At 32.9% G+C, this 26,700-nt stretch overlaps 4 protein-coding genes across 8 annotated transcripts in view; 3 read left to right on the forward strand and 1 right to left on the reverse strand.

Moving 5' to 3' along the window:
* The first annotated feature begins 611 nt into the window (after positions 1–611).
* LOC123010480 (peptidyl-prolyl cis-trans isomerase B) lies at positions 612–1,570 on the forward strand. The gene is made up of 3 exons (XM_044407396.1): positions 612–896; positions 944–1,151; positions 1,201–1,570. The coding sequence occupies exons 1-3, from the start codon at positions 795–797 to the stop codon at positions 1,518–1,520; spliced, it is 630 nt and encodes a 209-aa protein (XP_044263331.1). The 5' UTR covers positions 612–794; the 3' UTR covers positions 1,521–1,570.
* A 310-nt stretch (positions 1,571–1,880) lies between these two features.
* On the reverse strand, positions 1,881–9,105 carry LOC123011157 (transcriptional regulator ATRX homolog). Of its 3 annotated transcripts, none has more exons than XM_044408477.1 (16): positions 9,091–9,105; positions 8,361–9,026; positions 8,188–8,301; positions 8,092–8,133; positions 6,337–6,499; positions 5,330–6,286; positions 5,126–5,279; positions 4,598–4,989; positions 4,243–4,547; positions 4,017–4,192; positions 3,706–3,912; positions 3,259–3,428; positions 2,853–3,204; positions 2,477–2,801; positions 2,185–2,254; positions 1,881–2,129 (listed from the first exon to the last, which is right to left on the reverse strand). In XM_044408477.1, exons 2-16 carry the CDS (start codon positions 8,866–8,868, stop codon positions 1,952–1,954), a joined length of 4,113 nt encoding a protein of 1,370 aa, XP_044264412.1. In that variant the 5' UTR covers positions 8,869–9,026; positions 9,091–9,105; the 3' UTR covers positions 1,881–1,951. The 3 variants fall into 3 exon arrangements, with proteins under 3 accessions (XP_044264412.1, XP_044264413.1, XP_044264411.1); XM_044408478.1 differs by lacking the exon at positions 9,091–9,105 and adding an exon at positions 2,286–2,414 and having other exon boundaries at positions 8,361–9,084; XM_044408476.1 differs by lacking the exon at positions 9,091–9,105 and having other exon boundaries at positions 8,361–9,084.
* Positions 9,106–12,065, forward strand: LOC123011160 (probable cleavage and polyadenylation specificity factor subunit 2). Its single transcript, XM_044408479.1, has 8 exons — positions 9,106–9,449; positions 9,498–9,763; positions 9,812–10,057; positions 10,107–10,518; positions 10,571–10,726; positions 10,773–11,044; positions 11,100–11,522; positions 11,763–12,065. Exons 1-8 carry the CDS (start codon positions 9,301–9,303, stop codon positions 12,038–12,040), a joined length of 2,202 nt encoding a protein of 733 aa, XP_044264414.1. The 5' UTR covers positions 9,106–9,300; the 3' UTR covers positions 12,041–12,065.
* A 158-nt stretch (positions 12,066–12,223) lies between these two features.
* Positions 12,224–26,700, forward strand: part of LOC123010486 (protein c-ets-1-A) — a 95,396-nt gene continuing 80,919 nt past the window's right edge. For 2 of the 3 annotated variants that reach the window (XM_044407404.1, XM_044407406.1), the window contains exons 1-2: positions 12,499–12,630; positions 16,846–16,968. In XM_044407404.1, coding sequence (XP_044263339.1) covers positions 16,846–16,968 — 123 coding nt within the window. In that variant the 5' untranslated portion in view covers positions 12,499–12,630. Of the gene's footprint in view, positions 12,322–12,498; positions 12,631–16,845; positions 16,969–26,700 lie in introns of those variants that run through there. The other variant, XM_044407405.1, reaches the window with a different exon arrangement.

Here is a 26,700-nt window from a genome sequence, read left to right on the forward strand (position 1 = left end):
ATTTCTGTTGGAAACATGAAAAATGAAGTTTCTTTGCTACAGGCTATTAAAAGAGGAAACAAGGAAGCTGTATCCTAAATTGTAACTCTGTTTAATATTATTTTGTGGATTTTATTGGCAAAATTTTTGTGCCTTTAATAAATAATTATAAAAAAAACATATACGAGATCATCAGTATCATTAAATAGAAATTAAAAAAGTCAAATGTCAAAATTTTTTGCCAGATAATTTTTTTTTAACATTTTGTCCATATTCCTGGTATCCTATCTTGAAATTTTTCTCTGGGGCACGAGTTCTGACACATCCTGTATTTAATTTGGCAATTTTATTGTCATTTTTTTTAATATACTAAGTTTTTTTTGTGTAAAAAAGTTTTAAATTTTATGCATCATATAAATATATTGACACGACAGAATAGGTCTTTCTTTCAATCCTATCCGAGCCATAAAACTGCTAAAACATTCTGTATTTAAATTAAAACGTGCTATATTTAATAGGAATGGTTGCCAAATTAAGATTTCAAACTTGTAGCCAACTGTCGACAAAAATTAAGTCATTCGGTATATTTTCGATTCCCCACCGTAACCCCCACCCCCGCGTAACCTCAAAAAGTTAAAGACAACTGACAGTGAACTGACATTTCCATTTGCGTGGCTTTGACATCATCTTTTTTTGACCTATCACGATTATCTCGTGGCCGTTTCCTATTCGTCTTACTTGAGAGGTGTTTGCAACGAAGGTTATTAACATTTCAACACCGGTTCTTTGTTCAGTATATACATACGTCCACCGCGATGCATCGCAAGCTCATCCTGTGTTGTGCCATAATCGCCCTTTGTGCCTTTGCGAATTGCGAGGACGACAAAGCCAAAAAAGGCCCCAAAGTCACCGACAAGGTACGCCAACACGCTTGATTTTGCCATTAATTTCTAAAACAACCTAGGTTTGGTTCGATATAACAATCGGCGATGAAGCTGTCGGTCGCATCGAAATCGGCCTTTTCGGCAAAACCGTTCCCAAGACAGTGCAGAATTTTAAGGAATTGGCCCAGAAGTCCGTCGGCGAAGGATACAAAGGGAGCAAATTTCATCGCGTGATCAAAGATTTTATGATCCAAGGCGGAGACTTCACTAAAGGCGACGGAACTGGCGGTTAGTACTCCATTGTTGCCTAATTCAGTTTAATTCGGTTTTTATGTAGGCCGCAGCATTTACGGCGAACGATTCGAAGACGAAAACTTCAAGCTCAAGCATTATGGAGCTGGATGGCTCTCCATGGCCAACGCCGGGAAAGACACCAACGGATCTCAGTTCTTTATCACCACAAAGAAGACTTCGTGGTTGGATGGAAGACATGTCGTCTTTGGGAAAGTGCTGAAAGGCATGGATGTTGTACGCAAGATTGAAAATACTAAGACTGATGGTCGCGATAAGCCCTCAAAAGATGTGGTAATCGCCGATTCTGGGGCTGAAACTGTAGAGGAGCCTTTCGGTGTACCCAAGGAGGACGCCACTGAATAAACTTCGTGTAAAGCAATTTTTTAAATAAAGTTAATTTTTCTACGTCAAAAGTGTTTGTTAAATTATTTGCAATTTCCACTCACAGTTTTTCCAATAAAGAAAACAAATATGTTGCGTTCAACCTTTTCTTTCATTAAATAGACGGACGCTCTTGACCTTTTTCTTTTCAGGGTTTAATTTTTATGCAATCAGTTTTAATATTTGTACTTTTTATGTTACAAAATGTATTTTTCAAATTGTAATCCAATCGCTTCGAAAAATTACTCAGCAACAATAGAATATCAAAAATTGTCTTCTTATAATAATGTCAACCAATTTTATAAATTGCAAAATCTCGGTTGATATAATATCAAGACAAGAAACAAATAATACATCTTTATTATCAAAAATCATTTCAAATTAATTAAGAATTAAGACAATGTACAATAAAATCAAACAATTTTATTCAATGTGTAATTAAACTCACCGTTAGTGGGTGGTTTAGACTGTGTTAGCGCTAATTTATATCGGTCTTTCATAATCTTTTTTAAATCATCACTTTCAAGTCCAATGTGACCAAGAAGCAAATTTACAAATGGATTATTTGAAGCAGAGGTTCCTTGAATTTTTCTACGGTTATAAAATAAATGTAATTAGATAATTATGAACCATTTTCTGTACTTACGGTGCAAAACCCTTTGTGATGGTACTCATAGGATTAAGTACTAGATTTGGCATATTGGGTGCATTTGTTCCTAGAAACAAACAAAAATTGTGGAGTTTTACTTTTGTTGGTGGGTCCACAATACTGTCCAAAACGGTTATATGGGTAAGTTAAATTTACAGGGAAAATTTCAACGTCCGTTATAGGATTTTTTAGTAAGGGTATATTAGTACGTGCATTTGTTACATGTTCTAAGTGGAGAAATGAAAAATAAACTATGTACATAAAAGAAAAAAAACAACAATTCACATACTTGCCGCTTCTGCTAAATTGTTAAATTCGTCCCAAGCCAACTTTTTATCTTCATCAGTCAGTTCTTCCTCAGGTCGGTTTTCTAATAAAGCATTATGCAAGTGGTAACTGTAGATATCGGAACTATTTTTTAACAGCATTGCCATCAACATATCAGTTGGTACCGCTGGTATGGGTCTATCGCAGTGTTTAGAAAAATCATGTATGTACATTTCTTGCAAATCGTTTGCTTTGTAATGACGATCGAAATGTAACTTGTCGACAACAGTACCAGACAAAGACAATTTCAATACGCATCTGTGATAAATTTTCTCTTCCATGGTTCCCTAATCAAATCAAAAATTAAAACATAAAAATAGGAAATAATCATTACTTACAAGTGAAACAAGTCGGTAAACGTAACATTTCTTTTCTTGACCAAATCGATACACCCTGTATAAACTCTGACTATCGTGAGAAGGATTATGATTCGACCCAATTAGAATCACTCGATTAGCACCTGTCAAATTTAAGCCCAGACCACCCACTTTATGGGTGAGCAGAAACACTTTAGCGGAAGAATCCGAATTGAATTTTTTACACAGCATGTCACGATTCTCGACAGATGTGTCTCCATCCATCCTAAAGTAGTCTACATTTAATGCCCAGTTCCTGCAGTTGCTTATTTTTTGTTGTTTCAGGAAATGTTCGAGAAGGTCAAGTTCGACCAAGTATTGTCCAAACACCAAACTAGAAATGATAAAAAATAAAAAAAAAAAAACTCAAGAAAAATGAAAATCTTACAGTTTATCATTGCTTCGCACACATTCATTTATTATGTCTAAAATAAGTTTGACTTTGGTACTGTAATTGATATTCGTTGAAATATCTCCAGGTAATAAATTTTTGTACCAGTCATGATTTTCAATCGGTCCTATAATTTTCCCCTTGCTTTTAATGGGTGGTTTGCTGTACTGAATTTAATTCATTGTTAACAATCGATTTTAACACACGTTCAAAACATAATAGACTAGAGTCCTAAATTCCCAATATTAAGAGCCTATTTTTGTTTCTTTTAATGAATTGATTTAGTTTCTTCGTTAAAGTTCATTTTTTCAAGATAGAGACAACAGTGTCAAAAACGAGATTACTCAACAAACTTTAACGATTTTAATTTGAAGATTATATATTGGGAGTAGAAGACGGTCTTTGTATTTTAAATATCAAAAGTGTAACTAAAAAATATATTACGTGTAAGTGGAGAGCGTAGGGATGCAGATTGCAGAAATTTGTCATTCTAACGTCGTGGAAAAATCCTGCACTCAGATTAGAGACCCTACTAGTCACCATATCTATGTACTTGGTATAGAGAGCGATTTGCAATGGAGTTAATTTTACGAATATCGTATAGTCCGTGAGTTCTGGCAGGTAGGTTGTTAGAACGCTGGCTTCCACTCTCTGTAAATTAAAAATAAAGTTACTGTTGTCATTTTACCAAGCAAATTAAAAAACAAACAAGCGTGAAATGCCTCATTCTGTATATTAATAAAAAAATCACTTACGTGAATTGTCTTTTTGAGCATTTTAGTAAGAACGTGTGTTCTTTTTTTCATTAATTTAATATCTCCAGGGGTCGAGTCGTGAAACTGTCCATTTTCAATCGGACTAGCGAACCTATTGATGTACTCTTGATAAGTTCCCAAGAGATGAGGTTTCACAAACTGAACCATAAAATAATCTAAAATCCAAGATTTGAAATTCATATCTAACATAAAATGCTAAACTAACATTCTTTGAGATTATTTTGTAATGGTGTCCCTGTGAGTACAATCCTTCGTTTCGTTTTTACTTTCATCAAAGCTTGGGTCTTTAGAGTTTTACCGTTTTTTAATTGGTGGCCCTCGTCACAAATGATTAAATCTGGCCCTGGATCAACAAGAGCTTCCATTGCCCGTTGCCTTTCTAAAGGCGTCATTCTAGATGCTGCTTTCTCGTTGGTTATGATTTGATAAGCGTCGTAACCGAGAATTAAAACTCCGCCTGTTTGGCGCCACGTACGTATAACACTTATTTTTTCACTAATATCACCTTTACTGTAAGTAATAGAAATTAGTGAAAGAATAAATAATAGCCAAAAACAGACATAATCCAATAGGGATAAATGTTCGGTGGATTATCCAATTGTTTGAAAGCTTTCTTAAATTCGTTCTTCCAATTGATCACAGTAGACAGTGGACATACCACTAGAACATGTTTTGTTTTCGTGACAGGATGCGTAAAGAGGGTGTGGATTAAAGTAATGACTTGAAGGGTCTTTCCTAAGCCCATGCAGTGAGCTAGAATGCAACCGCTGCCTGGCATGGTTTTTAAAATATTAACAGATTCGTAACATGCTTCCCACATGAATTGAACTCCGCTTCTTTGATGAGGTTTCAACATTTTTGCGAGTTTTGGGTCTACAACGATTAGAGGTTCGCCACTCTTTACATCAAAGTCTAATACGAAGTCATCGTGTTGGGATTGGATCGGCTCGATCTGAAATGGTTTTGTGAATTGTGGATAAAAATTGTTAAAAACATTTTTATTATAATAGGTGAAATATTATTAAATAATAGGGACTCGAAATACTTTTTTTTTAATATAATATAAAATCCCAGACAAAATTACTTACCGTTTTAGAATGTTCTTTCAGTCGCATAATTCTCTCATTTTCTTCATTTTTGGCTCGTTGAGTCAACTCGTTAAGTTCATCGTCACTCAAAATAGCCCTGATATTTCTGCGCCCTTTCGTTCCACCAATCTCTTCTTTAGATCCATCCTCAACACTAAAAACATACTTTTCAAAAATCAAAAAAAAAAAAACATCTCCACTTACATAAGAACATCGTCATTGTCAGAACTTGAATCAGACGAATCGGTTATAACCATAGTTTCGTAATTGTTATTTGGTGTCTCACAATTGCTCTTATCATTTTCATTTTGATTTTCATTAATCTTCTCGTGGTTTGAATCAACATTTTCAATTTCCGAAACATTTCTCTTGTCACTATTATCCTTAACTTCCACATCATTTTCATTTACATCAGTATTATCTCTCACTTGGAATATTATTGACTCTGTATCCGAATCACTGTCTGAACTCGAACTGCAAAGCAGAGGATCATTTCTCCAGCTCTTCTGTTTCCGAACCGCCTGTTTGTCTTTCTCATTTGTATAAGTTTCGCTGTCTGAACCTGAGCTACAGAGCAAAGGATCGTTCCAGCTCTTCCCTTCGTTTGCATCTTCTTTTGTAACAGAATCACTTTTACTTTCACTCACACTTTCTTCATTTTCTGTTGCTATTTTTCTTTTCTTCTTTTCCGGTTCCCCATCTTCAGCATCCGTAGTGTCCGAATCTGAGCTTGATTGATTTTCTTTTTCCAATTTATCCATTAATCCATCAGCTAAAGCCGCAAGTGCATCGTCAGAATCCAAGAGGGGTGAAGAGGGACGTTCTTCGTTCATAATGAGATCAGGCGTTTTAGAATTATCTGAAGAATCTTCATCTTCGGACGATGACGACGATGAAGAACTGTCCAAAACTTTTATTCGCGTGAACCTCTTTCTTCTACATCGTGCCACTATTTTTTTACATTTCTGCTTTAATGTTTCCGTATTACATAATTTATCTATTTCTGCATCACTGCTATCAATACGTCGTAACTTTAAAGAAAAATTTTGACAGTCTTCTACGGGAACAGTTTCAGTTACGCAAGAAACCTCGACTTTATTTTCATCTTTTTTTTCCGAATTTGTAGGTTTTGCTTCATTGTCGGAATTCTCATCATCAGATCTAAAACTTAAATGTTCCTATCACAAAATTATTTCATTTCTGTAACATACAAAGACTCATCCGACAATGAATCTTGACAACTTGATAATGTTATCTCCTCTTCTAAAATTTGTAAGGCTTGATCTCCAATAGCTATCAAATCTGGATCGAAGGAGTCGGGGACTGCTTTAGTCAGTAAATCTAAGAGTTCATGATTGTCTTTTTGTGCCTCACCTAAAATACATCAAGAAAAAAGTATAAACAAAATTCAAATACATAATTTGAATAACTAAAAGTTTGCTCTTTAATTTTATCAACCGAAAAATGCTGTACTTTTAGATTTACTTAAAAAAGTAGCGAAAAAAGTCTGCTTCCACTAAATATACAGTTATTTTTAATAGCTATAAAAATGTAATTTGTGTTTATTTATATTTATTCAAGCTTTTCACTTTCTACAAAATAAATATATTCTTTACAATTACTAGAGAGTTTTCTTTAAACAGTTTCTTTAAGAAATAAGATAATAGATCATTAACAAATGTTTTGAAAATTGCCGAAGGGCCAAATATTTTTACCAATTTATTATAGTCCAAAATTAAGAGAAAAATTAACTTTTCTTCCTACTGAATCAGAATAATAAAGTTTTAATTACAGATTTGCTCGTTTCAGATGAAGCAAAAAATGTTTTTCCTTTGAAGTTTTGGCGTAAAATCAAAGATGTCTTGTAAACTCAATCCGGGGACATACTGTATAATTTTTCCTACGATCCAGGTAAAATTTTTACCTCCCTAAGAGGGAATTGGCCACATTCCTTTCTGAAATTAGGTTGGCAAAACTTACTTTATGTTAGAGTAGTAGGAAAACATATCTTTTATCTGTAAGTAGACTTATGTCTGGCAGATGCCTATCTACACTTGGTCGGAATTAACGAAAAGAGAAAGTTTGTAAAACTAAATACATACTTTTGTTTTGTTTAGTTATCGTCTCATCAAAATTCTGGAAAGATAACTGTAAATTCTGGGGCTATGGGTGACATGAAGCAAAACCAAGTAATGACATAACCGAATAATAATTTGGAACGGCATCATAAACCATCAGTAATAAAACTATGTAAACTAAAAGTCGTTGCATTTACATTTACTTCAAACAAAATTTGTAGAACAAAACAGAAAGGGGACAACATCATACTTAACAACTTAAAAATTAAGACGATTTATGAAAAATATACCAACAATTTTTATAAATCAAAAAAATCCAGGTAGCACAAAATAAAATAAAATGGTTATATGTAGTAAAAACATATTGTTTCACATTTACAAAAAGTATATTCTTATTACTTATTACACAACGTGAAACATTTTAATTAGAATATAAAATGTAACACGAACATCTCTGTATAAAAGAGTCATTCATCCTTCGAGAAAGAAGCATATAGTCAAAAGATATTTATTCTATCTATGTTAACTCTGGAGAATACACGTGGGGGTATGCTATACATCTACCTTCTTAATTTTGGCTGCCATTCTTTAATAAATTTGGAAAGACTGCTAAAATTTTAGCTTACGTGGTACTTTTGTTTTAAAAATCCACGTGTCTTCTGCAGGGTTAAACGTAAATGCAGTTAATTTCAATCAGTCAGTCCCTTTAAAATACAAAATACTTATTTAAAATATCTGTGAGACGCAATTAAAAATGAATTACAATTTCATTTATTAAAGAGCAGACTTACAATGAATGGTAAAGTAAATAAGTTATTCTTATTATACTGTGGATTAAGAAAATTCTGAATGTAGCATAAGCTTTAAAAATAGACAAGGAAAACATACCTTCGTTGTTTTCGGCTTTTTCGATCGCAGCTGTAACTTGATCTAGAAAGAAGAAGCATTTACTACAGAATAAAATTCTTAAGAGCATGCAATTACCATCAGTATCATCAAAATCAAAACTTGCAGTTTCAAAATCATGTCTAATTTCATGTTTTGTTTCATCTCGGCAACTCAATTCGTCTAAAGCCTTTTTTAATTCTCCAGCTACATCTACAACATGAGTCAACTCCAACATTAATTTTACATCGCATAAGTGAAATACTAAGTACCATCTACTGAGCCATCAGCTATAGGAATGTCAAAATTTCGCAGTGTCGGCTCCTCACAATCTGTGTCACTTCCATCATCACTTTTATCGTCTTTAATATCTTCAGTCGGGATGCTAACAGTTCTTGAAGTTCCTGGCAATTGTGGTGCAGCTGATTCAACATCACAATTTACTAAATTTATGTCAGTCTCTTGGATTTGGACTTTTATTTCAGAATGATTCTCTTGTGCGTTGTGACTAGAGGCAGTTTTAGAATTCTCCGTTTCGTCGTCTTTCTTGTACTTTTCAAATGCAGAATTGAATGTGTTGCCAAATTCGGCTACATTTATATTTATCCGCTCGATGAGAGTTTTAATATTTTGCGTTATAGGATCTACAGAACTAGGATTAAGAGTCCCAACTTCATTCAATAATTTATCCGATTTTTTTATAACTTGCGTTGACATGTATTTCAGGTCACTCAACACATCAACTAAGACTTTTTGTAACTCCGAACACGAATTAGCCATTATAATTTAGTTTTAAGAATAGATTAAATAATATTGAAAGAGCAAATTTGGGGTTATGTTAAGTCACTTCACTTAATTAATCAATTTCTTGATGGGTACATCTTTTTCTTACACCCGAAGTCACTCACAATAAACAAAAATTCCCGTCTTTTATAATTCTGTAAAAAAAAAGAAAAGAAATCATAGAATAATTCTCAAAAAACTGTCAACTGTCATACGCACAGCACAGTGGTGGGGTGTGTGCGTCAGTTTGGTTGGCGTTTCTGTTATACTGTCAATAATGAGAAAGCGAATTTCCCTGTATCACCCTAACATCCAAAATATGAGAATTTTTTACATTTTTGTGTATTAAATTACAACTTCTATAGACATATAACACACGATATGCTCGACGTTTTATAGATTTGAACAATTCACTATTTTATATGAAAAATGACTTCAATAATCAAACTGCAGGCCCTTTCGGGGGCTATGGACGAATCGCCCCCTTGTTACATCTTGCAAGTCGACGAAGTGCGTATTTTATTGGACTGTGGTTGGGACGAACATTTCGATTTGGAAATTATCAAAGAAATGAGAAGGTGAACATAACCTAAAAGTGGTAATTTAATGTGACTTATTTATTTAAGGCATGTTCACACGATTGACGCCGTCTTGATCTCTTATCCTGATGTCGCGCATTTGGGGGCTCTTCCATATTTAGTTGGGAAGTTAGGTTTAAATTGCCCTATTTATGCAACCATACCGGTCTATAAAATGGGGCAAATGTTTATGTATGACTTGTATCAGTCTCATTATAATATGGAAGACTTTGATTTATTTACATTGGATGATGTGGACGCCACTTTTGAGAAAGTTATTCAGCTGAAGTACAACCAAAGTGTTCCATTGAAAGGTAATTTTAAAATATATTATTTTAAAAAAGTATAAATTTTGTAAATAGGTAAAGGATATGGATTAACAATCACCCCTCTGCCTGCTGGCCACATGATTGGTGGCACAATTTGGAAAATAATGAAAGTTGGTGAAGAAGACATTATTTATGCAAACGATTTCAACCACAAAAAAGAAAGACATTTGAATGGTTGTGAATTAGAAAAATTACAAAGGCCTTCTCTCTTTATCACTGACGCGTTTAATGCTACTTACCAACAAGCCAGGCGAAGGGCTAGAGATGAAAAACTGATGAGTAATAATTCATACATTTAATTAAAAAAAATTGTGAAATAATTTTTTAGCCAATATTTTGCAAACCTTGAGAAACAACGGCAATGTTTTGGTCGCTGTGGACACAGCAGGTCGTGTCTTAGAACTAGCACATATGTTGGACCAACTTTGGAGAAACAAAGAATCAGGCCTTTTAGTGTATTCTCTAGCTCTGCTAAGTAATGTCAGTTACAATGTTGTTGAGTTTGCTAAATCTCAAATTGAGTGGATGAGTGATAAACTAATGAGGAGTTTTGAAGGCGCTAGAAATAATCCTTTTCAATTTAAACATCTGCAATTATGTCACAGTTTACATGAACTTCAGAAAGTTTCAAGTCCAAAAGTCGTTCTAGCAAGTTCTCCTGATATGGAAAGTGGGTTCTCTCGCGAACTGTTTCTTCAGTGGTGTTCAAATCGTAACAATAGTATTATTATTACAACTAGGTTTTAATTGTTGTTAATTTTGATTGTTTTATCACTAAAAGTTTGATTTAAGGACGTCACCTGGTACCTTAGCCAGAGATTTAGTCGATAATGGGGGAAACCGACAAATCGATTTGATCGTGAAAAGACGAGTTAAATTAGAAGGAAGCGAATTGGAAGAGTATCTGAAGAACCAAAGAGAAAAACGCGATGAGAATTCCAACAGGGAGTAAGTTCAAGTTGGGTTAGTGCCAGTCACTGAACTCTCATTTTAGCGAAGAATCAGATTCCGATGATGATATTGAAATGAGTGTCATTTCAAAAGGCCGTCACGATATTGTTATAAAACAGGAAGGCAAGACTTCAGGTGGCTTTTTTAAAGTTACTAAAAAACAATATCCTATATACCCTTTTCATGAAGAAAAAATCAAATGTGACGAATATGGCGAAATAATCAGACCTGAAGACTACAAATTGGCTGAAATTGCTCCAGAAGTAGAAGATAATAAAGAAAATGTTGTTATTAAAAAAGAAGAAGAGGTCATACGTAAGTATTAATCGACTTCAGTTAAAATTATATTTCTACTAATTTAAATTCATAGCTGAAGTGATTGAAACGCCATCCAAGTGCATTGTACTTAGCAGGACTGTCCAAGTTAACTGTCAAGTGCAATACATTGATTTCGAAGGTCGCTCAGATGGGGAATCGCTTATGAAAATTTTGTCTCAGTTAAGACCTAGAAGAGTTATTATTGTTCGAGGTTCGCCTGAGAGTACAAACACAATAAAAAATCACTGTCAGGAGAATCTTGATGCAAGGGTGTTTGCTCCAGCTAGGGGTGAAATCGTGGATGCGACTACTGAGACTCATATTTATCAAGTACGTCTTACTGATGCTCTGGTGTCTCAGCTAAATTTTCAAAAGGCTAAGGACGCCGAAGTTGCATGGGTTAACGCGCAGATTGTGGTCAGGGAGAGTCAATTGGATGCTAAGAGGATGAATGTTGATAATGAACCAATGGAAGGTAAATTATACATTTTAATTATTCATACAAATATTAAATCTGTAAATTATACGTTGTCAATAACTATAATAATAACTATACAGTGCGCGTCTAAAGTCAATGTCGTCAATGAAATTGGTCGATTGCGTCTTTTAATTGCCTTTGTTTCCATTATAAATTTTCTTTGATCTACAACGGTCCGAATACTTTTATTTATGTTAACAAAGGTCAACTGCTCATTTGAATCTCATTTTTTTACAGTCGATGAGGACGAGTCAAAAATATTAACTTTGGAGCCCTACGGTGACAATATCCCCCACGACACAGTATTCATCAACGAATTAAAACTCTCCGAATTCAAACAAATCCTCGCTAAAAGCAACATAAATTCGGAATTTTCAGGTGGAGTTTTATGGTGCAGCAACGGTACTTTAGCCATCAGGAGGGTAGAAGCAGGAAGAGTGATTCTGGAAGGTTGCATTTCGGAAGATTATTACAAAGTGAAAGAACTCTTGTATGAGCAGTACGCAGTACTGTAATATTTTTATAAATTTTCTTAGCGTTTTTGTTTTATTTTTTTCCTTGCTGATTCACCCTTTCCCCACCACCTAGTGGCGTCAACTGAGTTAAGAATATTAGACAACAATTACGCTATAAATGGCTTAGCAACCGCGCATCTGTCTTTGTCTTTCTTGTGAAATTTTATAGCACTATCGCATTTTGATTGTATCAAATTGTTAAGAGTGATTAATAATGAATGTAAGCAATACTTTGTGATTTATGGCCGATTTAAGATTCGCCAGCCATCAATAACCCGTTTGTAAGTTGAAATTTTTCATTTTGGAAACAGACAATAATTGAAAATTGTATGAAAAAGGGTCCCAAACAGGCTAATATTAGCACTAGAGTCGGCGCGCCGGCCAATGGCGGGCCATCTCTCCCCACTCTTACTCAATTCATTCAGTTATCTTTTCGCTGAGCATCATCGCCTATCTCTTTTTACTTGTGTACAGTAGATGATATAGAAAGTGTGGTGTTGCTGTGTTTTCTGTTTTGCTGTGAGTTTTCTTGTGTGAAAAGCGGGTGGAAATTAGCCTTTTGAAGGACACGACAGTCCATTGATGCAAAAGTAAGTTGGGGGCAGTGGAGCCTGTGGAGGGGTGTCGGTGTGCCAAGTCAGGGGCTGAAACGCGGTTAAAAGTGCGCTTTAAAGCATGACAACCAACAGTCAGCATTTATATTCGCATATTTGCTGGAAATGCGACACTTTACCTGAAAAAACTTGCATTGGTGCTGGAGAGGTGATAAGGGAGATACTGGTATTATCACTGTGATAATGTTTGAGGACTCGCTAATTTTTGTTAAAAAAAACACGGTTGAATTTGCGCCAAAAATTATTGATTGTGTTGAACGATGGCAGTGGATGTCTTTAAGACACAATAAAGATTAGAGAACATTTTTTTTTCTTTGTTGAAAACAACACATTTATGGCTTATTTTATCTTCATTGTTATAATAATTCAAATTCCAAAATCCAAACGAGTGAATAATTAGGTGGCACCAAAGTGCATATTAATAGGCATGTCCAAATGCGATGCAATTGATTTGCTATTTAAATTATTCCTGATGTCAAATATTCAAAAAGGAATACTGAATAAGCACTGATAAAGGTGCCTTCAATCATGAACGAATTGCGAAACGTTGTACACCTGCATCTGGGATTGCTATAGTTGTGAGGGTGCAATATGAGGAGGGTTGCAGGTTTACAAACGCCTCTATCTTTTATAGGGGTTTGATTGTACAAAAAATGTGAGTTTTGATCAATCGGTATGAGATCATAAAGAGGCATTTGCTGCGAGGTGCATATTGAAATTTGGTATGATGAGGTTGGGATGAGAAAGACTATGTCAAGTAATCTGATATTTCGAATAAATCAAATGCTTTAGAAGTTTTATAACTTTTATGAAAATTCATAATTAAATCAAGATAAAACTATCAATTGAAATAAAATTTTAATTAAATATTTGCACATGTATTAATAATGAACATAATATCTTGAATTTTGTTTGTTTTTTAGTTTATTTCTTATGTTATAATAGGCAAAATTTTGCAGGGTAGATCATAACATACAGAACAAAAAACTTAAAGCAAGACAAATTTTTTTTTCTCCGCTCAGAAACGTTGAGTTTGCATTCGTCATAATCGTCCTGAAACAGCCCTATTGAGGGCCTAGGCCATCAAAAAAATTACCAAATGTTGGCAATATTGGTTACCCCTTAACATCTGTGGTTGACATTTTTTTTAAATGACAAGCGGTTTGATTTCACAGCAAATACTCGTATTTGATGTATTGAATATTTTTTTAGTGTGGAGTTAATTTAATAATTTGGAATTTTGATGTATTTTTAATACAATAATAAAACTTTTATTTACATTTATTATTTATTATTTTGAATATGCATTAATGTGCAATAATGATGCAATAATGATCATACGTAAGATACCTACTAGTTACAACTGTCATGCTGTACTAGTGTTTATCGAGATATATTTATTAACTGTTTTCATTATTAGGTATAGAATTCGAGAGGAAATGATTTTCAATATTTTCAACAAAAGAAACTTCCGATTTTATAAGTAACAAAAATGTTTTTTTTTATTGTTCGATGATTTTTGAAACAAATAATTTACTAACATTGTTAGGTTACGATTGCAGAAAATAAATGTTTGTAGGTATTCATCTAATTTTGTATGATCTGTTGTCATTGATTATTTCTTAAAAAATGTACTGCTAGAATAATATTATGTTGGAACGTCTGCTAAATACACTTGTAGTGTTATCCAAATAAATCTATAAAATGTTTATTCAAATAAATCAGCGATTTTTTGGCGTACCGTGATGTTACTTCATCAAATACTTAAATCTGTTTATATTGTACTGTATACCTATGTATTAGTGTTGAAGTAAAAGTATTCATTTGGTCTCTAAAACTGCAAAAGGTTTTCCAGAGTCGGAAGAAAACATTTTTAACAATGGTACTGTTAACAAACGAATAAAAGTTGTATTTAATTCTTGAGTGTTTCAGTACCCTTCTAAACATCTAATGTTCTATTAACAAATTTTATGTTCGGTGTTAACTGCTTCATTTTTATGGGGTGATTGATATACGGAGCGTTCATTTGAGATCTATCCTCATCACGTGTATTAATTACTTTTGTAAACTGCGGAAACAGGTCACACTATTTAGTGAGTAGAGTTCAGTAGACATTCTTTTTTTTTACCTTTTTTAGCATTTATTGCAGAATGGTTGGCAATGTTTGTGCACGACTACTTTAAATAATTGTTAGTTCAATAGAATAAGTTTTTATTAATTGGCATTCGTAAGGGACATTTTCTAATATTGATTAGCACACTATGCTATTTTTTTGGATATTTTTATGTTTATTTCACTTTTTTTTATATTTATAATTTGTTTTGTGTGTAGAAATTAAATTATTAAAAATGTTTTCAAGGTTGTGTTATCTTATTTGTTGCTTCGTCTGTGTAATAATAGTAAGATAATGCTTATAGTAAGAATACATCTCTCAGATAAATCAAACTTATTTGTTACAACAGTGTTTTTAGTGGTTGTTCGATCGTGGAATTTCTTGGAAAATCGATTCACAGAAGAAAATCTGTATTTCTAGTATTTTTATCATGATTTGTTTATTATCCTGGATATGTCAGTTACAGTTTTTATAACGGAATAATATCAAATTTGTTGATTTCATAAAACACAATTTTTCTACCTCATGTAGATTGATGCAGAATTTATACTCGTCTGACAGGCGCTGAAACTGTTCTCGGAATAAATTGAGGGAGAAATGAGAAATTCTTTCAACAGATTTAAGAATGTTTATTTGAAGTATTTATGTGTAGGTTTCAGTAATTCAAAAAATTTAATCCTACAAAAACACATAATGATGAGTTCATTAGTCAGCCACTTTGAATACAAGATGGCAGAAGAGAAATATGGTTTAAATTTATGACCAGAAATCGCTCATCTACGTTTTGGACTTTATTCCTTCATTATACCTATCTGTCAAAATTTTGTGGTAATGTTTGTTGAACTGTTGTTTGTTGTTTACGGTTTTTCTCTTGTGTAAGGAAGTTTTGACAACTGTTTGGCATTTCTCATTTCTAAGTCTTGTTGAGTCTAATTCGAAGAATAAAATGTTGTATTCAACTCGTCTTTGTGTAAATCGGTTTATTTATTCTACCTCGTGGTGATAAACCACTCGTTAACACTCGTGGTTTAAAAATCCACTCGTGAAATAAAGCGTCCGATTTACACTCAAACTCTTCGAATAAGTAACTATTATTCATACAAGGTGACTCCATAATTAAACAACTTGTTAGATGTATGTTACTGCAGATTACTTACACCGAAATTGTGTTAGAAAATAATATCTTTAAATAAAAGTCATATTTACGTCGTTATCTGTATATATGACGTGATGTTATTATTGTTGATTAGGATTTACAGATTTTCTAGTTGAGAGTATGGTTGTTATTTATTAACTACAGACCAAGATGTCTTTCAATTTAATTTGATATTTTTTTCTGATAATAACTAGTAGGCTGTTTTTGAATTATTCAGAAAAATTATTTTTTAATTAATTTGAATTGTTTCTAAATTTAGGATTCATCATTGTCTTATTTAAAACAATTCAAGAATCTTTTAAGATAAGATTTTGTGATCGTGCGTTTCTCTATAGGTTACAATGACGCATCACATCGTTTCTTTTTTTAGTCCTCGAGATCTAGGGTTGTAGAACAAGCAACCCGGCCATGTGATCTTATTACATACACTTCACATCTGGCCCACCATGCCCACCATACAATATTTCATCGTATGTTAAATAAAATTCTCTGTCATAAGATTACGAAATTTTGCACCTATTCCACCTGCTTTTGGCGCGGATAATTTTCGTGGCTTACTCAATACGTGAGAGGTAATAAACAAAATGACTTTGATACATTTCCATTCTATTTAAAACCGTCGATTTATCTCGAAATTCTCGGTATCCCAGCCATTCATAAACAAATAGATGGAGCCTTTCGAGCCCCAGCGATGCACCTTGCAAGGTTGAAGCTGCATCGATTTGAATTTGCAATGAGGTTTCTTGACGCCAACAGTCTCGGCCGACGTGTCTCGTTTGGCAATTAGGGGTTGCTTTGCCTTGAAAGTCGCTAAAAGTTGTAAGGGTGTGGGAATCTGAGGGATGATTGAGGCCTGTGTGCCACCTGTTGCATTGGATCAAGTTACAGTTATACATACAAACTGATGGCGATGTTGTTGCAGATGGACATGGAGTACAGTTCCTTCGACTACGATGTCGAGAATGAGGATTTTTACGAAGTGAGTGTCCCGGCCAAAGGGCAGAACAAGAGGAGGGTTACCTTTAAACAACAAGCCTCGATTAAGGTGAGTTGTTTTCATGACTATGGGTACTCTGATCTACTACCAGTGTATTTGTTGTAGAAATTTATATTTTTAACTAAATAATGTTTATTGGCTAATGCTTTGTTTGGATTTAAAAGTTGTGTTGTATTTTTTCGTAAAATTGTAACAACAGTCAAACATGTAAATTTTACTAGATTAAAACACAATCTTTCTCTGATGTATTAGCAGCTGGTGATTTGTTTAATTTTCGAAAATAAACCGAAAAACATTTGTGAAGTTTAAATTTGTACGAGAGCCAATTTCTTTTTGTGTCAAATAACACATCTAGTGCGTTTGATCTGAACGCAAAATCATGCTAAGAAAGTGATAAAGTGCTAGTGAAATTCATTAATTAATTAATTTTTTCTACTCCCACATCTAAAAGACGGATTATCGTATATGTTTCTATGGCGCTAAGTGATGCTCTATATACATTTTGACAAACCGTACCTAATATGCGGGATGAAGTTAGCTTTCTGTTATTTAATTTAATTTTTAACTTAAGTAATTTTTTTGTGATGGTCGCACGATACACTTACAACGGTATGCCAGCGCGCAGCATACCCCCACCCAGTGACGTCACTTGCGAAGCAACTCTTCTGTGCCTCGCTATACGGGCTATTAGAGGTGACGTCACAGACGCGACTGTACTGAAGCTAAACATACAGTGTTGCCAGTTGTGATACTAGAGTACCAAATTGATACTAGATTTTTTTTACTAGATATTTATATTTACTTGTAAAACAATAATAATTTATATTCTCAGCCAAATACACATTATGTGAATGTTAAATTTTTTTATTTTGTTTTGTTTTGGTACGACCTATCCACTCCTGTCGTTTGCAACATTCTGGCAATGCTGTACATATATTTTTGACGTACACAGAAAGTGAGGTTAGAATAGATTAAATTACAGAAATGTTGACTACAATTGTTAAAACCATTGCGAAACGACACACATTGTTCATAGCAACTAGTTCCCTACACGTCCAGGATTCAAGAAATAAACTTTTATTTGTTTAGCTTCAAAGGTACAGTCACGTACCTTGCTGACGTCACACTAATAGAGCGTATTATAATACGCATGAATTTATCTTAATCTTAACTCAATTTTGTTTGAAAATAGTTTTTTTTTGTGGATAAAGTGAGTAAAATCACAATGACTACTGATAAAAATTCTTCGATTATAACAAACACAATATAAAAACATTTAATACATACCAATAAACATAAAATAATACCCGTGCCATAGCCATCGCTAACATCACTGACAACTTTGCAACTGCGTTTTTTGAGGTGAAATATCTCAGAAACATTTGATTTTTGTATAAAAGAAGAATCTATGTTACAAATGAACTCTACTGACAAATTTTAAGCCAAGAAGCCCCACTTTTTCATACAGAAAAAATATTGTGAAAAATGACAGAAGTGGCGATGGCTTTGGCACAACTTATACAAATGATTTAATTTTTGTGGTTGGTAAATTTATTCATTTTGCTTACTAGTTGTCTTTTACAATTTTGAAAACTTTAAAACAGTGTTGTTCTTAAGTAATTTTTGACAATTTTTAATTTTGAAAAGGACCTTTTATCAGAGCCAACTAAAAGTGGAACGTTAATAAGACTCTAATAACAACAAAAATATTGAAAAATGCAGATACTAAATTATTTAATACAGTGTGTCCCAGGATAGGTGAAACGACAATATTTGAAAAAAAAAAGTTACTACATTTTGTAAAAGATTTAAACAAGTTTAAGTTTGTTGTTGAACTTTGCAACGTTTTACTAAATAACTGAATTTACTTCAAATACCAAAACACTACACTTATTTTTATTTTCAGAGAATATAAACTCTTAACTTAAATATCAAACTAATAACATTACCCAACAATTGTTTTTAACGTGATTGATCTATTGACACGTGTATCAGGGTGCATTAACTTCCCTAATTACGAATTTGATAAGAAAAATTCTCCATCACGTACAGATTTTAAGTTACAGGAAAATAGTTTTCTCAAATTTTATCGTAAAAATTGTTCATTTAAAATAGAAATTAAATAAATAGACGACGAAAGAAATTAATTTATTCACTAAACAAGAACAATGTTGAAAGATGTATAAGATTCTATTATAATTCCGCTGTAGATGAGTTTTTTGCAAAAGCTGACTTTCTTTTTAACTTCCCTTATCAGGAACCAGCAGTAATCTCCCATCATAGCTGGATCCCATCTCTCTTAACGGCACTCAAATTTGGGGGAAAACAATTTAAATGAGAATGGAGAAAATGAATTTTAAGTGTTTCGTTTTTCGGCGATTTTGTAGAACATACTTACATATGATATCTTAAAATGCCTAACTTTAAAATCTGACGTGCTATGGAATTTTCTTTATGATTTTTGTGTCTAGCACATAGAATTGAACAAAAAATAATTGTTTTCTTCTGTCACAAAACGCTTGTTGGCTAGTGTAACAAATTTTTATTAGAAACTTATATTTAGTCGACTCCATTCAGCAATTCCTTTGACTGCATTTAGGCGCGTATTACCAGAACAACATTCGTGAAATAAAACAAATGATTGTGTTACCATTAATTGAATAAGTTTTTGAGAAAAAACCTCTTAATTTGTGTTTGAAAAGAAAAAAATAAAACCAATTTATTCAATACATTGCAGTCATTGCACACCGGCTTGGCTCAGCCCTGTGTAGTTACTTCGCACGTGACGTCATGCGCCGAATTGAACGAAATTAAGCTGGCTCCGTAGCACACCGGTATAAGTGTATCGTGGATGGTCGTACAAAAAGTATAGTATGTAACACATCTATAAACGTATATACACTTGTATGAACTTCTTTCTCGCTGCACTTATGTCTAAAGTTGCGTTTATAGCACTAGTTACATAATATACTATAAAGGGAGAAGTTTTAAAATAAGAAAAACTATAACAAAAATTTCAAATTATTAATTATTAAAATCATACTGATCAAAAATGTAAAACATCAGAAATCAAGGGATATTTTTTAAAACTAAAAAAGATTCCACTGTGTGTGTAGGTAATGATAAAAACGAAATAAACGCATTGTGGACATTTTTTTGTGAAAAAATGAAACTAAACGTATGTTGCTTAGATTATTTATTTTACATAATTGTTGTCTTTATAAAAATAACTTGTTCTTTAAATGAATGAATCTCTTCGTTGCGCTTTCGTTTCTTATTTTTTTTATTCATTTGTTCTCACATGGAAGCCTCACTGGGGGACAGGTTCAGGTTGATATATCACACCCACTGTTTGAAATAGGCGCACTTCCTGCATTTAAGTCTAAGGGCCGGTTGTTGGAAAGAGAGAGTGTCTCCATCTTCCGGTGCCAAATTAAAACGGTCGAGTGCGCGTCGTGATTGGCCTTAATTATCGCCGATGGGGTGCTAACTGAAATGAAACAAGATTTGCTGAATATTCATTCTTAAGGGCTTTCTAGTTTTAATATAATTGAAATAAAGACGTTATGAATAAAACAAATTCGACCATGACAGAAGAATTTTCTTGGGTACTTTTTTGTTTAAACAAATTGTTGTTGTATTTATTTTGGTTTTAGACTTACCGATCTTTACATAATGTGTTATCAAATCGATTCTGAATAATCGACTTATTTATTTACCTAAAGGTCTTTCTTGTTTGTCATTTGTTGGTTTAAACAGCGGTAATTCCACTTGGGGAATGGGACCAATATTTGATTAAAGGCTTTTTGTTCATACAAGCAAACATTCCACATTTTTTAATTGTTATTCTTTGAACTTTGATTTTTTTCTTTAATAATCATCAAAGAAAAATGCTATTTACAACACGTAGTGAAATTCTTTGAGCGTAATAAGATAAATGAGGCACGTCGTGGTTCATAATGTTTGTTTTTCTTGGGTGATTGCCAATTGCAAATAAAATACCTAAAAAATTATTAAATTTGTTTTGAGAACGATTTATACTAGAACTGTACTGTAAACATTTGTGACATAGCTAGTATGCAATGCAAATTTTGTTAATGTCTGTTTAAGATCGCTTTATAAATTCTAATCTTATCATTATTGCTCCAAAGGTCATATACTCATAATAGGTATTTAATATACATTTTTGTTTTAGACCAGAGTAGGCTATTTTATTGTCATTCAGTCACAGTGTTATACAACTCGCCAAATTCCTACAGCCTACTCAGGTTTAAAACAAAAATGAATATGTTATGTATAGATAGATATACATAATAATGCAATGCATTACATACCAGGTGAATAAAAAGTATGGAACGAAGCGTTTTTCTCGTAAACTAACCACTTTACAAAAAAAATAATTAGTGTAGCGTAAAGTCCAATTAAAATGTGACCATTTATCAAGAATAACATTTTTCGAAATTTCTTTTAGTTTTTGACTTCAGGGAAAAAAAAAATTTTTAAATGGCAACCCACCATGGTAATTTTTTTAATTAAAGATTATGATCTAAAAATGGCCTCTAATTAAATAAAATTGTTTTTAGCCAGTACTTTTTTTTAATTAATTGTTAAAGTTGCGTTCCGAGCTCATCACGAAGATTTTCCGAACTTAACCGAAGTGGTTGTTTTATGCATTTCATCATGGGAGAGCGCTGATTTCTATGCAGGGGCTCTCCAACGACCAAAGTCATGAAACGACTTCCTCGTTCAAGTTCGGAAAATCTTCGTGTTGGGCTCGGAACGCAACTTTAACAATTTATTTAAAAAAAAGTACTGACTAAAAAACAATTCTGTTTAATTAAAGGTCATTTTTAGATCATAATCTTTAATTAAAAAAATTACGATGGTGGGTTGCCATTAAAAAATTTATTTTTTTTCCAAAACTCGAAAACTAAAAGAAATTTCGAAAAATGTTATTCTTGATAAATGGTCACATTTTAATTGTACTTTACGCTACACTAATTATTTTTTTCGTAAAATGCTTAGTTTACGAAAAAACGCTTGGTTCCATAGCTACTTTTTATTCACCTGGTAGATATGTAATTTGCATTTTTTTGTCATTTATTTTATATTAAATAGACGTAATAAAATATTGCAATAAGTAATAGATTTTTAATTTTCTCTCCGCATGTTACTCGAGCAGCGTATCACAAAATGACGGTATCTTTTTATTTAAATAAATAATAAATCATCGATAAAACTAAATTTTAAACATACAGAGTGATTCTTAAATAGACCGACAAAATTTTATCCTTGGTAGTATGAAATGAGAACATTCTGGGAAAAATATTCAAAAACTTCTTTGTTTAGCCGTTCCAAATAAAAATTATTCAAGTTATTTTCGAGGTAAAGCGTACGCCACTGATGTGTTTGTAAATAGTATTAACATAGGTGGTGGTAACATGGTATTAATTTGATGAAACATTACAACAATTCATAAACGCCGTAAGTGGCACGAATCAAGGGGGTTCTGCCCCTAAAAGATATAAACGTAAAAAGGGCACAGATTGTCTCCATTTATCCTTGGGAAGCTCTGATAAAATTTTGTCGATCTATTTAAGAATTACTCTGTATAGCTATACTACTTATTTTTATGTAGCATGTACCTACAGTTTTAGTGAGGTGTAAAATGAATTTTGTTGACGTTTTATTGTTATCAATAACTTGATATCTTGCAAGTTGCTTTTGTGCAATGTATTCGTAAATTATTTTATTACGCGCAGTTTGTGAAGACTATTTATCTTTTCTTTTTTTTTTTTTAGCATAGCAAGCTCTAAAATATAATTGATTTAGAACTTTATTCACAGAAAAGCTAAATTCACCAAAAAAACTTTTATTAATTTAAATACGTACCTACTCGTATACCTGTCTAATACAATAAGAAATTACATATTCTGGCTTTTGCTAAGCTGAATTGAAAAACTAAAGTAAAAAGTTGTCAACACTATTCGTACTTTATTATTAGTGCTCGAATTACAAATTTTAATAATCAATGAATACATTACAAAGATAAAAGGCGTTTTAATTAATCTCTAATTTTTTTGTAAATTACGTATTACAAAATTAATCAATTAATCCTATGATACATTCATTTTTGTTTTAGACCAGAGTAGGCTATTTTATTGTCATTCAGCCATAATCTTCCCAAAAAATTCAAGGAATTTCCATAGCCCACTCTGGTTTAAAATAAAAATAAATATATTAGATATATACAGGGTGATTCACGGGGAATAATGAGGCTGACCAAATTTTCGATGCAACCAATATTACATTTTTATAGGTCAAGTAGATTTCAAAGATTTTTTGTAATAAATATGAAATCATAGCGAGCACACTTACAATTTGTCAGTTTTGACATTAAAGTAATGAAAAACAGAACCGAAAGATCAACACAATAATGGGTATATTAAAATACGAATTACGGAAGGCACCCATTTAAGCTTCATCCAGTGGTACCCTTCGCTTTGATAACTTAACAGGCACCCAATTTTCTCAAAACTCACCTGATCATGTCAGAAAATGCTCTTTCTTTTGGGATATCATTGGGCATCACACAGGCAGCAAGAAATGCATTTTTCAAACATTCTCCATAATCTAAAATCATGCCAGTCTTCTCATCATTGGAATAAGTCCACATGGGGTTCTATGGTCCACATTTTGCTCAGTTTATAATATATTTGTAGCGTTTGTCAAAAATGCCAATGACGATATTGATGATAATACGAGTAATTGTATGTTATAATATTTATAATTATAATTTTTTTAAAGTGTCGCAAAGCAACTTGCGAAAGTGTAATGGTGGTTGCATCGAGAATTTGGTCAGGCTCATTATTCGTCGTGAATCACCCTGTATTGTGGGTTTTGTGAGGAATATAAAAAAAGACTGAATATGAAATGTTTAGACACAAGCAAGTGCTTAACCGTTGTTAAAGCACCATTTACATAATTAAAAATAACTCTTGAGTCTCTTTGATTTTGGAAGAGCCGGAAACTAAGGTCTTCATTAAGGTGTCAACATGGAAATATCGGTGGCATTATCCTCCAATCCCAATCCGGAAGCGGCGAGCACGTGAAACAGAAGAGAATCCGCGGCAGGAATTCTAATGACTGAAAAAGAGAAAAACCTGAAAAGACAACGTCTTTTTTCTTCACTCTTCACCCGAGTGATCTTTTATTTTGAGGTGACACCTGAATTTGTGTTTCGTTATAATTATTTAGGGACTCATAGACATCCGGTGCGTGATAGCATCGCTTCCGTTGAGGACATGCTTTTGATATTGAAGATTTTTTATGGGGATTACAAGAGTGACGTTACTAAACCGAAACGGTTAAATGAGATGACACGAGTATGACTATATTATTCACCAGTTGTATAACTATTTTGGTAGTTAGAAAAACAATCGGCAAAAATGTGACTTTCGTAACCTTGTAGACTGTGAAATCAATTGGATAAAATGCGAAATCACCTTCCAGTCATTAAGTGTTAAATATCTAGCATTGGTACTTTTTGTCGAGCTCCGATATGGAAGTAATTAAATTTGTAATAATAATAAATTGATTAGATTGGACAGATATTCTAACGCCAATAAATAATTAATCTATCTATTTTTAAATATGCAAGGAGAGTGTGGTGAGGAAACTGGAAATTACAAAAATAAAGCTGGGCCAATGTCAGGTTCCAATTTCTTGTGGTTGTACGTACAGTAGACGAACCGAAAATTATTATTAGCTTTTCATGTTAATGCTTAGATGTTTACATTTAATGACCAATTAAATATAAATATAATCAAATACTTTCTGTTTTGTAACATGTTTTTGCTATTTTGTACATAACTTCTTATTACCGTTTTATAAAATATAAAAATTGTGAAAAATCGAATTTCTGATAGCTATATTTAGAAATTAAATTTTAAACTATAGAAAGAGTGTATTTCTCTCATTACTACGTTCATTCATCGCACCAAATCCCCTCAACACCTCCGCTTGAATGAAGTTACATCATTAAAATGCTACAATGGAAGAATCGTTCTTTAAGATAAATTAAGCGTTTTGTGGCCGGTCGCCGTCTCCATTTGCTCCCAGTTTTGTCCGAAGAAGTCAACCCGTGTTCTCTTAGTCCAGATCCCGCCTTCACCCTTCGGCCCAGCCCGACCCCGCCACACCCTTCTTGTGCTCATGTGATTCATCCCTTCGTCGAAAACCGACAAGGGCTCCTGGTCTTGAACGACGAAATAAGCGCACCTTTTCCATCGCCGACTCTTTCCCCTCCCGCACCAGAAAGGCCGATGACTGTTGTTACATGAAGAATGCATCTGTCTTGTGTTTATCTCTGTCAACAGTAGCTCTTTCTTCGTGTCTGGGTACGCGATTATCGACTGGTTAATTGAACAGTGTTTTACCCAGATTTAACTGAGACAAAGTTTAGAAATGTAAGAGAAAGAAGGGAATTGCCCACGGATACGCCTCATAGTGCCCACGAGTTTATGCACGGCCTGTAGCTCGCTTTATGAATAAATCGTTGTGTTTTTGTATTCAGATGATGGCGCAACGAACAGCAACAGACAACTTATTGCTTTACCAGGAGTCAACAGTCACCGCTTGGCATATGGGACGTAATTTGTTTTATAATCACTTTATAAATTCCATTACGGGAGTAATTCTAGATTATGAGAGGTGCAAAAATACCTTTAGGGATCAGTGGAACAATGGATGCTTGGCTTATTGTTATCAAAACAAACAACTTAATTCAACTGCAATTACCAACTGTTAAATTGTGTTAATCACAATAATACAAAGTGTCATAATAATATAAATCAAATTACTTTCTTATTTGTGCTTTTATAACACATGCAACGACTTTATAATGGTTCATTATACATACACGTTTTGGTGAAGAGGTGGAAAGAAAGGTTTTTTGTTTTTAATAAAATAATAATATTATAAACTGAAATGTTTTCTGTTAATCAGAAAACAATATTTTATGCAAATGACTAAACTATGTACAGTCGAACAAAATGAAAATGAGGCCTCAATAAAGCAGCCCCTGCTGGATGCCGACCCTTCTAACTGTAAACAGACAGGATCGTAAATTATGGGATTGCAAACTTGACGTAGTTTCAAGATAAATTCCTCTAGGAGCCAGTTTACAGAAAGCGAAATGAAAATTTAATTCAGAATTAAACTAATTCGAATTAAGTTGCCATTTATTTTGCAGTGACAAACGTCAAATTCTTTTTTTTTTTTGAAGAAAATTATGCATTAATAATGGCATTAACGAAAAACAATCATTATTAGCTTAATAATTGTTTTTAAACGTTTTTTCAAAATAAAATTAATTAACATAATTTTTGAACGAAATAGGCTTTCTCTATTTTAAACTTGATTTTATGTAAAGCAACAAATGAATTAAACCATCACTGTTTATTTGCGAAGGTTTAAACTCCACGTGTGCCTTTACCGCCATTTATTTTGCATTGACAAACGTCAAGTTAATCGCGAATTAAAATTTAATTTGATTTGATTTTAATTTAATTTAATTTACGTTTTGTAAACCAGCCCTAAGTTATATTAGTTATTAGTTATATTAGTTTTGTAATTGCCATTGAAAATAAAGCAAAATTATTTATTTAATGTAACCAAGAAAAAAACGGCAAAATTATTTCAAATATTTTAGTTCTGCTCCAAAATTATTTTTTTTAATAATTGTAATACTTTTAAATTAAATAAAAATGTTTAGTTTTA

Source organism: Tribolium madens, unplaced genomic scaffold, assembly GCF_015345945.1.
Source record: "Tribolium madens isolate multiple individuals breed KSU strain unplaced genomic scaffold, Tmad_KSU_1.1 Scaffold_91;HRSCAF=231;Tcas5.2_LG7, whole genome shotgun sequence".
Classification (NCBI taxonomy): Eukaryota; Metazoa; Arthropoda; class Insecta; order Coleoptera; family Tenebrionidae; genus Tribolium; species Tribolium madens.